The 14,137-nt window shown below is 63.1% G+C and overlaps 1 protein-coding gene across 5 annotated transcripts; it reads left to right on the top strand.

Moving 5' to 3' along the window:
* Positions 1-6: 6 nt before the first annotated feature.
* Positions 7-12,656, top strand: SREBF1 (sterol regulatory element binding transcription factor 1). Of its 5 annotated transcripts, none has more exons than XM_019512665.1 (19): positions 7-52; positions 1,209-1,643; positions 1,974-2,137; positions 2,249-2,389; positions 2,992-3,210; positions 3,389-3,503; positions 3,902-4,116; positions 4,690-4,894; positions 5,090-5,274; positions 5,537-5,798; positions 6,051-6,217; positions 6,538-6,706; positions 7,311-7,419; positions 7,621-7,730; positions 8,106-8,238; positions 8,524-8,686; positions 9,343-9,528; positions 10,276-10,387; positions 10,881-12,656. In XM_019512665.1, the coding sequence occupies exons 1-19, from the start codon at positions 34-36 to the stop codon at positions 11,102-11,104; spliced, it is 3,333 nt and encodes a 1,110-aa protein (XP_019368210.1). In that variant the 5' UTR covers positions 7-33; the 3' UTR covers positions 11,105-12,656. The 5 variants fall into 5 exon arrangements, with proteins under 5 accessions (XP_019368210.1, XP_019368209.1, XP_019368206.1 ...); XM_019512664.1 differs by having other exon boundaries at positions 3,902-4,131; XM_019512661.1 differs by having other exon boundaries at positions 23-52; positions 1,977-2,137; positions 3,902-4,131.
* Positions 12,657-14,137: the final 1,481 nt, after the last annotated feature.

The raw sequence follows: 14,137 nt of genomic DNA, 5'->3' as shown, positions 1-14,137 counted from the left end.
GCTCCCCGTGCGGGCGCGGGCGCGGCTGCGGGGATGGAGTGCACCTTCGAAGGTACCCGGCGGGGTCGGCCCTGCTGCCAGGCTGCAATGGCGAGGGGGGTTGCACGCTGCCCCCTGGGCAGTGCAGCCTGCTGGGGCGTCCTGGCAGTGGTGCCCGCGGGGGCCCTGCCCTGCTCCTGTGCCTACCCCAGCTGCCCGGCTGTGGGTGCTGCGGGCCTGCCCCAGTTTGCAGCAAGGTGCCTGGGCTGAGCCCTCCACCTGTGTGGCGGCATGTGCAGAAAGGCTCCCCTCCATCCGCCTGGCGTGGGCTGGGGGACTGGCCCGGGCAGCAAGGGCAGGTGGGCGCCAGGACTGTGACGTGCCGCGGGACCTCCAGGGTTTTGGGCACCTCCCGGCCAGGCGTGCGCTGCAGGGCGCTGCTTAGCTACGCGCTGGCGTGGCTGGCCCCGATCCTGACCCCTGCCCTCCGTGTCCCGGCTGCGTGCCGCGGGGGAAGCAAGGCCGCGCGTGGAAGCGGGAGTGCAAAGCGGGCTGGTGTGCGCCTGGGCTCTTGCTGGGTGCCGGGCGAGCAGGGCTGAGGCAGCTCCCCGGGGCTCTGCAGGGGGACACCTTGGGAGAGTGAAATGGGGGCCACGTCCCAGCTCGACTCTGTGGCCCTGGGCACATTCTCCAGCCTCGCTGTGTTGCAACCCCCCGCATGCCCCGCGGGGAGAGGATCGTGGTCGTGCCCTTCCCTCTGCCTCGGTCAGGGCTGTTCAGGCTGCAGGTTGCCCCCCAGGCTGCCCCTGCCATCCCCTTGCTGCTGTGATGGGCAATGCCCCTCTCCCCTTGAGGGCTAGCAGAGGGGTTGCTCTCTGCTCCCCCCAGAGCTTGGCAGATGCAGTTATAGCACCTGGCTGGAGGGGTGGGGGTTATCGGGCCTTTGCCCCAGCCGAGCCCAGGGCAGCTGGCAACTGTCTGCAGCACACTCCTCTTGCGGGGGGGCGTGTTACCATGTACAGTGCTCTGTGGCCTGCATCTCTGGTCAGTACTGCGGAGCGTGGTATCCCCCCAGCAGGCTGGGGTGTTTGGATTTCTCTGCTCCACGCCCAGGGATGCAGGATGCTTGGGGTAGGTTCCCCACTTGCAGCGGGGGTGGGGGGCAGGAGGCACTCGAGGCTGGGCTGGGTGCAGGATCCCTCCTCGGTGCTATCTGGGCTCTTTTCCAGACATGCTGCAGCTGATCACCACCCAGGACCATGACTTCCCTGGCCTGTTTGACTCCCCCTTTGGCGCGCCGGCCGTCCCAGTGCCAGAGGCCAGGACACCCACGGGGCTCCCGTCCACACCGAACTTGCTCGATGACTTCCTGGGCACCAGCAAGGCACAGCTGCCGGCAGCCCCCGGGAACGTGTACCAGGCGCCTCCGCCCCTGCAGAACTTCCAGCCGCAGCCGCAGGCCCCGCTGCTGGCCAGGCCGAGCCTGCAGGCATCTCCCTCGCCGGGGGTCAAGGAGGAGCCCGCCGTGCCGCCTGCCAGCCAGCCCCAGCCCCCAGCACAGCAGGGCGTGATGATGGCCCAGAGCTTCGTCCAGGCCCCTCAGCAGCCCCAGCAGTTCCCCCAGCAGCCCCTGTTGGGCTACCAGAGCCAGCACAGCTTCACCGGTGAGGCAGAGGGGAGGGTGGAAGAAAGGAGCCAGTGTTTTGTAGGACCTACAATATCATGAGGCAGGCAGGGGCTCAGCAAGGCCCTAAGGGAGCTTGCTGTATGGGAGGTTGGGGGAAAATGGTGCCCCTTTGCATGGTACCTGGGGGGGCCGTTATGGGCAACTGGCATGGCTTCCCAGAGCCTGGAAAGAGAGGTGACCCGGGGGGGGGTGGGATTTGGGCTGCTTGGAAGGAGCAGGAGAGTCCTGACCCTTGCTGGGGCAGCACAGGGTGGGGGAGCCCCTTCCAGGGGGTCCGTCCAGCCCAACCTCTCTTCTCTGCCCTCAGCAGTGCAGCCGGGCAGCAGCGGGCAGAGCCTGCAGCCCCCGCCTGCCCCGCTCCAGCCCGTTGCCCTGCAGACGCAGGTGCAGAACCTTTCTCCCCAGCCGCTGATGGCCACAACCACCCCCAGCGCCACCCCAGCCATCTCCTCCCACATCCAGCAAGTCCCGGTGAGCTAGGGTTGGGGCCAGGGGTGGGGGAATGGTGACAGGGAGATGCAGGCACAGTTGGTGCTGCCAGCCCCCCCTCCCCCAGGCCTTGCTGACCCCCAATCCCCACAGGTCCTGCTACAGCACCATTTCATCAAGGCTGACTCCCTGCTCCTGACCGCTGTGAAGACGGACGTCTCTGGGGCAAAGACCTCTGGCGTCACGTCGCTGGCCACCACCACGGCTGTCCAGTCCACCCCACTGCAGGTGCCGGTAGGTGGAGCCTGTGCGGGATCCTCCCCTCGCTGCTCCCATCCCAACCTACCCTTACGCCTCCAGAGCAAGTAGGCAGCAGAACAGGGAATTAGAGCCCAGATGCCTTGGCTGCTAGTCCGGCTCCTCGCCTCTCGGCACCGTGCGCGTTATCTGCAGAGCCCCAGCCCTCGCGTACAGCGTGAAACCAGAGCTGCGGCCCCCGTGGCACAGACTCAGCCCAGAGCTGGGGTTAACAGGGCCGGGCAGGTCACAGTCAAGGGCTGGACCCGCAGCCAGACCTCTCCCAGCAGGAATGCTAGGGTCCTCTGCTGCTGCCAGCCCAGGGCGCCCTTTGGTGTCTGCTTTAGAGCGGTATTGGATAGTGATACTGGGAAGGGGCTGCAGGCTGGTGTTGGGTGGGAGCATCAGCAGAGATTGCAGGAAGTAGAGCCCAGGGCAGGGATACTGGGAGCAGGCTGAAGGGACATTGGCAAGGGGAAGGCAGGGCCCAGAAGGGAGCAGGGACTGAGGGGCTCGCACAGCAGAGGACAGGGAGCCTTGGGGGTACCAGTCCTAGGGCCCGTGCCTGCTGCTGATGCAGATACCTGCTTGCCCTGCAGACCCTGGTGAGCAACGGCACCATCCTGGCCACGGTGCCACTGGTGGTGGATGCCGACAAGCTGCCTATTAACCGGCTGGTGGCCAGTGGGAAACCGGTCCTGGCACAGAGCCGGGGGGAGAAGCGCACGGCCCACAACGCCATCGAGAAGCGGTACCGCTCCTCCATCAACGACAAGATTGTGGAGCTCAAGGACCTGGTGGTGGGCACCGAGGCCAAGGTAGGGGTGGAGCAGGGTCTCGGGACTGGGTTCAGCCAGGTGAGGTAAGGGGGGTACGTGGTGCTCTCCATCCCTGGCTCCTCTCCCTCCATGGGGTGCTGGGGCCCACTCTAGACCTGCCCAGGCTTCGTTGGCCATGAGTGGCAGGGGCTGAGCAGCCTCCTTCTCCCCGCCACAGCTGAATAAGTCAGCAATCTTGAAGAAAGCAATTGACTACATCCGCTTCCTGCGGCAGACCAACCAGAAGCTGAAGCAGGAGAACCTGTCGCTCAAGCTAGCTGCCCAGAAGAACAGTGAGTCCCTGGGCGACGTCTCCCTGGCGGGGGGCATGGGAAACACACACGGGCAGTGGGGGGCTATGGGCAGGGTGGGTTGGAGCCCATGAGCACAGTGAATTGAGTCTCAGCTGGGTCTGTGCTGTGGGGACCAGAACAGCGTTGGCACGTGGGTGCTGCATGTGGGCCGGTCTGAGGCAGGCGCTGCTCCTAGCAGACTAGTCGGCATAGAGCCACTTTCCCCCTTGACCCCTGGACTGGTCACTGGCCCTGCTGCCTGGGGTGAGGATGGGCCCAGTGCCCCCAACTTGGCCCAGAATCCAGGGTGGGCACTGTCCTTTGGCGCTGGCTCTGCCCCTGGCCGGTGCTGGGGAACTAATACATACCACCCTGCCTCGCTCCTTTCTGTTCCCTAGAGTCCCTGAAGGACCTGGTGGCCACGTGTGGTGCTGGGGGAAGCGTGGACACCCCCATGGAGGGCATCAAGCCAGAGATGATGGACATAATGTTGACGCCACCGCCCTCGGATATGGGCTCCCCCTCCCACAGCAGTCCCCTCTCGCTGAGTGGTGGCAGCAGCAACAGCAGCAGCGACTCGGAGCCCGAGAGCCCGCTCTTCGATGACAGCAAGGTCCCACAGGGTGGGGTGGGTAGCAGGGGGTGGACCCTGGACTGGAGGATGCTGGGGTGGGGACAGACACTTAACTTGGGGGGCAAACCTGAGGCACTGTGCTGCCCGCAGCCAGGTCCTGCACCAGATGCAAGATGCAGCAGGGGAAGATCCTGACTCCCAGCTCCAGGGACGTCGGGCCAGACTGTCTGTGTTTGTCCTGGGGGTGGGGACCCTTGTTGCAGCTGTCCTCTCCTGGTAACATGGGGGGGGCCTTGGCCCATCTCTGCATTCAGTGGGGAGAAACCAAGGTGCACACGACTTACCCGAGCAGCTGAGAAAAGGACTCAGGAGTCCTGGTGTCGAGTTGTGCTGAGACCACGCTTCGTTTCAGTTTGAGACAAAAAGCCACCACCTATGGAGCCCTTCACTGCCTCTTCCCCAAGGGGTGTCCTCTGCTCCCCTTGGGGAAGGTCCAGCCATCACCTGCCCCATGCCCCTGGAGGATGCACTTCTTGTCCACAGCAACATGCTCCCCATGGTGTCCCTGTCAGCCCTGCACAGCGCTGACCCCGCTCTCTGCTTGGCTTCCAGGTGAAGCAAGAGCAGCCCCCGCTGTCCCCCAGCAGCCTGGGCATGCTGGATCGCTCCCGCATGGCGCTCTGCGCCTTCGTCTTCCTCTGCCTCTCCTTCAACCCCCTGGCCTCCCTCCTGAGGGGTGTTGGACCTCCAGCCACCCTGGAGAGCTCAGGCCCCTCTGGCCCTGGCAGGAGCATCATGGGGCAGCCAGACTCCGTAGGTAAGCTCTGGGGCCAGCATCCAGGTTGCTCCACAGCTAGAGACCTCTGGGAGTTGGCCATGGCACTGTCTGGGCGTGCCCATGGATGGCTTGGGGGTTACTTGCTGGGACTGGTGTCTGGGCCCCACAGGCAGGCAGTAGCAGTGATGCACTGTTAACCTAGCCCTTTGCTCCCTCTCTTTGCCTCGTGCCCAGAGGAGGCCTCGGGCTGGTTTCCGTGGCTCCTGCCCTCCCCGATCTTTTGGCTGCTGAATGTGCTGGTAGTGCTGGCTGCCTTCATCCGGCTCTTCATCTACGGCGAGCCCGTCACCCGCCCCCACTCGGAGTCCTCCGTCCTCTTCTGGCGGCACCGCAGGCAGGCGGACCTGGACCTGGCCCGGGTAAGGAGCAGCACTGCCCACCCCTGTCCTGGTATGTGGTGGCTGGCTCCGGGCTCCCAGTTCCACCCTGCAACTCCATGCTGCTGCTGTGAGCTGCCCAGGCCTGATTTCTCCTTCCAGATGCCCATCTGGTGGCCCACTTTCTCCTGGCAAAGCCCCATCCCTCCCTGCCAGCTAGCAGGACCCTGTCTCCATTTGCCCAAAGCCCCCTGTGCATTCCCCAGCATTTGCTAACTCCCTGCATGCCTGTCTGCCTTGACAGGGGGACTTTGCTCAGGCCTCACAGCACCTGTGGACGGCGCTGAAGGCGCTGGGCCGCCCGCTGCCCACCTCCAAGGTGGACCTGTCCTGCAGCCTGATGTGGAACCTCATCCGCCACGTGCTGCAGCGCCTCTGGGTGGGGCGCTGGCTGGCGGCCTGGGCTGGCGGCTTCCGGCGTGACCACGAGTTGAAGGCTGATGTGCGCAAGAGCTCCCGTGATGCTGCCCTCGTCTACCACAAGCTGCACCAGCTCCACATGACAGGTCAGGGGATCGGCGGGGAGTGGACAGAGCTGGCGTGGGGTCGGGTGCTGTGTGAGGGCTGGGCTGGAGGGCTGGCTCAGTGCTCAGCTGGGCCAACGTCCTCAGTCTTGATCGTAGCCCCTGGGAGCCAGGGAGCCTCTGCTCCCTACCAGTGACCTGATGCTGCTGGGCCAGGCCTGCCCAAGAGGCTGAGATCCTGGGAACCCCCAGACCCAAACCTGGGGCTGACGGCCCCTTGCCTGCCTTCTCCAGGGAAGCATGCAGGAGGCCACCTCCTGGCCATCAACATGGCACTGAGCGCTGTCAACCTGGCTGAGTGCGCTGGTGACACCATCTCTGTGGCCACACTGGCTGAGATTTACGTGGCAGCTGCACTCCGGATCAAGACCAGCCTCCACCGGTGCTTCCACTTCCTGGCGGTGAGTCATGGAGGGAGGAGGCGCACAGCTTCTCTGTGCCCTGCCCCTGCCATCATGCCACGCTGCAGACACCCACTTGTGCCTGCAGTCCTGTCCCGGAGGGCTCTGCAAGGGGCACCATTGCACTGTGTGCCCGTGTCTTTCTGGAGCAGCCCCCTCCCTGCTCGGCTCTGCAGACCTGGCTGTCAGCCCGTGCCAGGCATTTTCCCCCTCTCTCCCTTCTAGACAGCAGCATCTGGCTGCTGGGTGCCATTTCTTGGGAGACCCTGCTTGGCCCCTTCCCTCCCGACAGGGCTGACCTGTGTCTGTCCCCCCTGCAGCGCCCCTTCCTGTGCAGTGCCCGGCAGGTGTCCCTCTCGCACAGCGGCACTGTACCTCCCGCCATGCAGTGGCTCTGCCACCCCCTGGGCCACCGCTTCTTTGTCGATGGGGACTGGTCGGTGAAGAGCACGCCGAGGGACAGCATCTACAGCTCCACCAGCAACCCAGGTACCTCCGCCCTACAGCCCCATGCTGCATATAACCCAGGAGATCCCCTGATGCTTGGCTGCTCCTTGCCATGATTGCCAGAGCTGTGTCCGTGTCCCCTTTCACTCCCGTCTGCCAGTGCCCGTCTGCCCAGGCTCTGGGGTCTCTACCCCCTTGCCAGTGCCTTTCAGCAGAGGCCCCCAACCCCCTGCTTCCCTGCACTGTTCCAGCCCCACAGATGTCTCTGCCATGCCAGGCCTGGGCTCCCCCTGCACCTCTGCCCTGGCATGTAGGAGCTGGGGCCTTTGTCTTTGCAAACACGGGCCTCTCTCACAGGACCCAGCTTGAGGCACTGAGCTTCCCAGGTACCAGCTGGGCACCTGCTGCTCCTGGGTCACTACTGCAACTATGGCCCACCGTGCCATTGTAACGAAGGCTCTGGGGCATGGAGGGTCCTTGTTGGGGGCCCAGGGCCTGCAATAGGTGCAGAGCCTCGAGCACCGTCCACTCCCCGCTCTCGGCAGGATGGTCTTGCAGGGAGGTGCAGTGCTCAGAGGAGAGGGACGTGGGGTTGCCCTTAGGCTGCCAGCTCATCTGATAGGGCCTCTCTGCTTCCCCGGCCCAGTGGACCCCCTGGCCCAGGTCACCCAACTGTTCCGTGAACACTTGCTGGAGAAGGCGCTGTGCTGTGTGGCAATGCCGGAGCCAAGCCCATCTGCCACCCAAGGAGAGGGGTAAGTGCTAAGCGAGGCCTCCACCCCTGCCCCTCCCTGCAGACCCCTGGTATTGTCCTGCCAGGCCACCACCCCTGGCTTTGCCCCCTGGAGCACCCCCAACTTGCAGGGAGGGAGCTGGGTAGGTGTCTCTGGGGGGTGTGCTCCTGTGTTCTGTGCCCGTCTGCTGCCGCTAACAGCTCCTCTCCTTGCTGGCCCCAGGCAGTTCTCCGACGCCCTCGAGTACCTCCAGCTGCTCAATGGCTGCTCAGACGGGGCTGGCACACCCAGCCGCACCCTCTCCATCGGCTCTGACATGGCTGCCGGCACAGGTAAGACCACCACTGAGACGTGGGGCTGGGGTCAGGGTCACAACACTGGGAGAGCCGTGGGGTTCAATCCGGAGCCTGGCACGAGTTACAGGGCCTGGTTGGGAGCAGCAACAGCAGCTGGGTGTCAGGGGGCCTGGGGTCCATGGGTGGTGGTGTTTGGGGGCAGAGGTGTTATCTTGGTTTCCAGTCATTGGGGTGAGGCTGTGTGGGGTTGGGGGATCGCTGGATCCTGCTGTGCAAGGCAGAGCTAGCATCTTGGCTGTCTGCAGTGGGGGGAGCCGTGTGGGGCACGGGGGTCCTGTGGGGGGTGGGTTGCAGCAGTTCCCTAGCAGCAGTTGTTAGGGGATGCCATCTATACTGTGTCCCTGCCTGCAGGCACCGACCCCGTTGCCAAGTGGTGGGCATCCATCATCACTGTGGCGATTCACTGGCTGCAGGGGGATGACGAGGCGGCAGAACGGCTGTACCCTTTGGTGGAGACCATGCCCCGAGCTCTGCAGGGCTCTGAGTGAGTGTTGGCTGGGGGTTGCCAGTGGGAGGGCAGATAGTGCCTCCCTGGGGCAGCACTGGCTCTGCCAGGAAAACCTACTGTGGGTATGGGTGGGGGGAGAGCCATAGTGACATGCTTTACTTCCCTTATCACACGTCACCAGAAGCTAGGGGCCAGGGCCAGTGAGCTCAGCAGCTTGGGGCCTGGGCAGCTGTGCCAGGCAGAACAGGTGCCCTCCACTGGGGGAAGCCCCAGCGCATGGGTGCCATGACCTGATCATCTCCTCCCGTTCCCTGTGTGCAGGAAACCCCTGCCCAGGGCAGCCCTGCACGCCTTCAAGGCTGTGCGTGCCCTGCTAGGCAAGCAGGACGGCAGCCAGGCCAGCCTGAGCCAGTGCGAGAAGGCCAGCGGCTACCTGCGTGACAGCCTGGACCTCAGCTCGCCCACCAAGGGCACCTTGGACAAGGTGAGTCCCTGGTTGCTGCCTGGCATGGCACAGCAGGGTGGGTGGGATGGCAAGGAGTGGTCAGCAAGGCCAGGCCAGGCCTATCAGGCATATTCTTAGCAGTAATTGCACAAGCCATGTAGCGCATGCTGCGTTGTCCCTGCCCCTGGGCAGCAGCCACCTCGGGCCAGAGTGCACAGCCTTGTAGGGAATCCAAAGCCAGCATGTATCCAAAGTCCTGTGTCTGGACAGCCCCAGGAAGCTACATGCAGGGCACGAGGACGGGGCAGCGCAGTGCAGTGGCCTCAGCTGTGGTGCATTGTAGTTGCATTGCATGTGTCACAGAGGTGTGCAATGCCTCTGCAGTGCAGCCCAGAGGAGGCTCCTCCCAGCACCATGCGCCAGCCTGGCCCAGTCTTGCAGCTCAGGCAGGGCCCAGGGTTGCATCCCCATCTGAACCCTAATTCCCCCGCCCTGGCCAGGGGGCATCCCTGAGGGACCAGCTGGGTTCTGTTTGCAACGGTGGGGCCAAAGCCCTGTCTCCGTGGAGCCACGTGCCCCACAGCTGGCAGCTCACCAGGGCATGGCCCTTTCTCCTGCTCACGAAGCTCCCTGTGCCCTGCCTGTCCATCTGTCTGCGGACGTCTGCCCACCTCACCGTGCCCTCTCTGCCCCAGGCGGTCCAGCTCCTCCTGTGTGACTTGCTTCTGGTGACCCGCACCAACCTGTGGCAGCAGCAGATGAACATGAGCCAGCAGCTGAGCTGCGTCTACCAGGCCTCGGCCCTGGAGCTGCGGGGCTTCCAGCAGGACCTCAGCAGCCTGCGGCGCCTGGCCCACACCTTCCGACCGGCCATGCGCAGGGTGAGCCCGGGGCGGCGTGGGGCGGGCTTAGCTCTTTGACTGCCTGACTCTCTCCCCTCTGTGAGGGAGAGTCTGCTTTCCAGGTGGCCTGGAGCTGTGCTGGGACCAGCTGTCCCACTGTGGGTCCTTCCCAGGCTTCTGGGCTTCACCGGTTGTCACATGGGGCCAGAAAGGACATATTTTTTCCCATCCTACTGCTGCGTGTCAGGATTTGTGATTTTTTTTTTTTTGCCTTCCTCAGAAGAAGCATTAGTTGTTGGCAGCAGCCAAAGCCTGGGATTTTGCCTGGGCTGTGCCAATGCTGGCACTTGAACCCAGGGGTTCCTGGCTAGAGGGTCTTGCCCCTTCCGCTCAGAGTGAGACTGATGACAAATTTGGGGTCAGGAAGGAGGTTTATCTCCTAGTCAGACTGTGTGGGCAGGGGGGATTTTTGCCTTCATCTGTAGCGGAGCTGCGGCCTCTTCCTGGGAACTCTTGAGCATATATTAACTTTTGCAGCAGCAGGATGTTGGCTGCCATGGTTGCCCTGCTTTACCCATTGGTAGGTTTGGGTGTTATGTCTTGGGTTGACTCTGTGGTCTTGCTAAGAACTTTGACGACGGATTTGCCTGGGATTGTTTGGGGAGGGCTGATTCTGCCTCAGGCAGGGGTTGCATTAGGTGTGACCTCTGGAGGTCCCTTCCAGCCCCCCTTTATGATTCTGTGGCGGGTGCCCAGGCACTGATTCCTTCTGTGGGCTGCCCTCAGGTGTTCCTCCATGAAGCCACCGCCAGGCTGATGGCCAGAGCCAGCCCTACCAGGACCCATCAGCTGCTGGACCGCAGCCTGCGTAGGAGGGGGACACAAAGCAGCAAAGGAGGTGAGTGGGCAGCCTGGCACCTGGGGCCAAGACCCAGCACCTCCATGACACAGAGCAGCCCCAGCTAGTCAAGGCACAGACTGGGAGAGATGCCAGTGCTTGCTGCTCGGGCAGCGGCTGGGCTGAGCCCTGCAGCCTCCTCCCTGGCACAAGGCCACATGTTTCTGGCCCCGTAGGCAGGGATTAGTTCTGTTCCCAGGGTGTGACGGGTAAAGCTACTGCTAAGGCAGCTGCAGGCAACCAGGAGTGAGGGGGCTGCATGGGGATGTAGGGAGATTAGCAGGGGTGCCCGCAGGTTCTCAGTGCAGCCTGCTCTGCATGGTGAACATGGGTAAAGGGCCTGGGAATACCCAGATCTGTGTTGGTGCCCAGCACTGTGAGGGCTGGTGCCCCCCACAGGCCCTGACCCCTGGATGCCTATCAAGGGGGCCCTGTTCACATCGGAGCCTGTCTGTGCTCAGCCCAGGAAGGGCCCTGTGTTCCACTTTTGCAGCTGGCGAGCCAGAAAGCCATCCCACGCCGCGTGAGCATGCTGAAGCCCTGCTCCTGGCCTGCTGCTACCTCCCACCGAGCTTCCTGTCGGCCCCCGGGCAGCGTGTGGGCATGCTGGCAGAGGCTGCCCATACGCTGGAGAAGCTGGGAGACAAACGGACGCTCCACGACTGTCAGCAGATGATCATCAAACTGGGCAGCGGCACCACAGTCACCACTGGATAGCACCACCCCCATGGGGCACCCCACATGCCATGGACCACGGGGAGGGGTGCAGAGGCTTCAGCTGCACTGGGGCCAGTGTGTCCTTGGTTAATTGCCTGAGACATTCATTATGACTAGTGGGAGGGGCTGGAGCAAGGGGGCTGGGAGCCAGGACTCCTGGGTTGTATTCCTGATTCTCAGGCACCTGTGTGCATGCCTCAGCCTCCACATGGGTGTAGACCCTTCCCTACCTCAGGGGTACCTGTCTGTGGGGTGGGGCAGGAGGCCTGGTAGGATGGTGTTACAGAACTAGTGTTATGACCAGCCAAAGGGACCCAGGCGGCACCCAGGAAAGGTGGGTACTGGTAGGGGTCTCTGGTGGCTGAGGACTGGCTCTTGCCCCCACAAATGGGGGCACAGCCTGCCCCTGCCTCTAAAGGTGATCTCCCACCTCCCCTCAGGTGTCAGCAGGAATGGGGCGATAATGCTTCAGCATTTATGTGGCTTTGGGACATGTGGGCGCCCCTAGCTGGGCTCCGATGCCTATGCCTGGTGCTGGGAGACAGACCAGCAGTGCCTGGGGGTCGCTGATACCCCACTGCCCCTCCAGTGGTGATGCCAGCCCCCACCTCCAAGCCCCCCTGCTGTGGGCCCTGTCCGGTGGGCACGGGGCAGTGGAGACCTCTAGTGGCACCTTCTCAATATTGCAAGCAGTGGATCCTTCCAGCCCTTCCCCTCTGCCCCTGGGCCTGGTTGCAGGACCATGCTGCAGCCTCTCTCTGCAGGTCGCCGCTGCTGCCAGAGACATTTCCCCACGCTGGCTCCCAGCTTTGCCCTTGGTGGGGTACACCCCAGTATTTCAGCAGGAAAGCAGCCCTGTGAGGCAGGGCCTTAGTCACCCAGCGCCTGCTTGGCACATGTACGTAGCATCTCCCTGTGTGGGTGCAGGAGACTAGTGGCTTTTCCAGGGTCTCTGTGGCAGAGGGGGCAAGATGATACCAAAAAATGTGTCCTGGCGGGGCCATCTCCCGGGACTGCGCAGTTCTCCTGGGATGCCAATCCCAGCAGGGCGCCAGCCACTCGTACCTCCGCTCCCATAGCCCTAGAGACTCCTGGGGGAAGGGGTCTGGTCCTTCCTGCTGGCACCTGTTCCCCTCTGAGCATGGAGTTGGGCCAGGTATCAGCCCTAAGGGGCTCAGGGAATGAGGCGGGGTAGGTACGACTGGCTCAGGGCAGCAGTCCCTGGCCCCAGATTTGTCCCCTCTTCCTCCCTGTGCCAGCCACAATCCCTTCCTACTCTGGCTGGGATCCTGGGCCATGTTTGTGTTTGCAGAGGGCTGCTGTTGCTATGGCACTTAGACTGGTAGTGATGGAGGGGGCTGGGGGTGCAGGGAATTGGCCCTGTTTGGGTGGGAGACGTGGCCGGCAGCCCCCGGGGCCGTGCTGTACATAGCCACCGCCTCCCCCAAGCGTGATTTCTCTCCTTGCCCTGCTCACTGCCTGCATTTCCTTTTTAAATGGTATTTTCATAGTTTGAGAGTTTTGTACAGATGATTAAAGCTGATTATTTATAGCCCTGCGTGTGCTGAATGAGGGGGCGGGCAAGCTGTGGCCCCTGAAGCTGGGAGAAATGCGGAGAAGAGCTGGATACCCGAGGCCCCACGAGGCCGGGAAGGGACAGGCAGGGTTGGGCTCCCAGGTTGACGGGAGTGGGAGACAGAGGAGCGGATGGTGCCTGTAGCGCTCCAGACCTCTCCTGTTCCCTACACCCATCCCCATGCCCTTTATCTCCCTTCTGACCCTGCTTCCCCCCTTTGCTTAGGCACAATATGAGGTGCTGTGGGGACACCAGTGTCCCTAGACCTTGGCCGAGGGCTCTCATCCTTCCACCTGAGCCCAGGGCGCTGCTCCCCTTTGCCCTTCTGCAACAAGCAGAAGCTGTGCCCGCTGTCGGCAGGGCCAGAGCTGGTGGGATCGAGGCAAGCAGGGGTTGCCAGGTTGTGAGCACCCCTCCTGAAGGCCTGGGGCTGGTCCTGGGAGCAACCTGCGGAGCCATGACAACAGGCCCTACGTGAGCTGCTACCCCACAGCAGCAAGAGCCGGGTGCCTCTGGAGGCAGTTGGCTGCAAGCATCAGCCCGGTGCTCCACGGCCATCAAGAAAGCAGATCAAACGTTCGGGATGTGTAAACGGAAAGTATCGTTGTGCCATTTATAACTCCGTGGTGCGTCCGTGCCTTGAAGCCTGTGCCCAGGTGTGGTCCCCACAGCTCCAAGAAGACGTAGGAGAACCAGAGAAGGGCACCGAGGAGGACTCGTGGCACGGAGGGCGGCCGAGACGGTTTAGAAGAGACGCTCGAGGGCGGGGGACAGGAGACGGGTTTACAGAAAGCTAAGCGGTAAAGCGAAAAACAGGGATTTCTTACTGACTCTTCTCACACCGTAGGAGAACGAGGGGGTCACAGAAGGAAACCAGTAGGTAGCAAGGTTACAGCTAACATGAGGAAGCTCCTTGTCACCCGGCGTAATCAAAGCGTGCAACTCGCGGCTGCAGTTGTGGCGGAAGCCGACGGCTTTGCTGGCTTCACAAAGGGACGGGACCCCTTCCCTTTGGGCATCCGCAGCCATCGTAGAGGACAGGCCGGTTTTCTGCTACTCCGTCCTCTATCAATACGAAACCTGATGCCTTGATGTCCTCTATTTTTCTCTTCAAGAGGGCAACAAGGCGTCTGGTTTTGTATCAAGTGAGGACGACCGGGCAGTCCTCTACGATGGCCACCCTAGCCGCCATGCAGCGGGAGCTGTGGCCTGCTGGACTGGCAGTCTGACCCGTCCGTTATGTCCGCCAGGCCTTGTCCCCCTCTCTGCCTAGCCACGCGGGAAGGATGGCCACCCCCTCGCAGTGTTGAGACGCCCGGTCTGGGCCGCGATGACCACCACCGGAGACGGACATTACAGTGAGATGGCGGTCAGGGTCAGGGCTCCATGGGCCCCATCCCGAAGTGTGGGAAAAGCTGGCCCCTACCCCAGACCCCCACTCCTATGCAGGGCGGGTG

The sequence above is a fragment of the Gavialis gangeticus genome, unplaced genomic scaffold, assembly GCF_001723915.1.
Source record: "Gavialis gangeticus isolate Ggan-Ray unplaced genomic scaffold, GavGan_comp1, whole genome shotgun sequence".
NCBI classification, from domain to species: Eukaryota; Metazoa; Chordata; order Crocodylia; family Gavialidae; genus Gavialis; species Gavialis gangeticus.
This window is presented reverse-complemented; position numbering and strand designations above follow the sequence as displayed.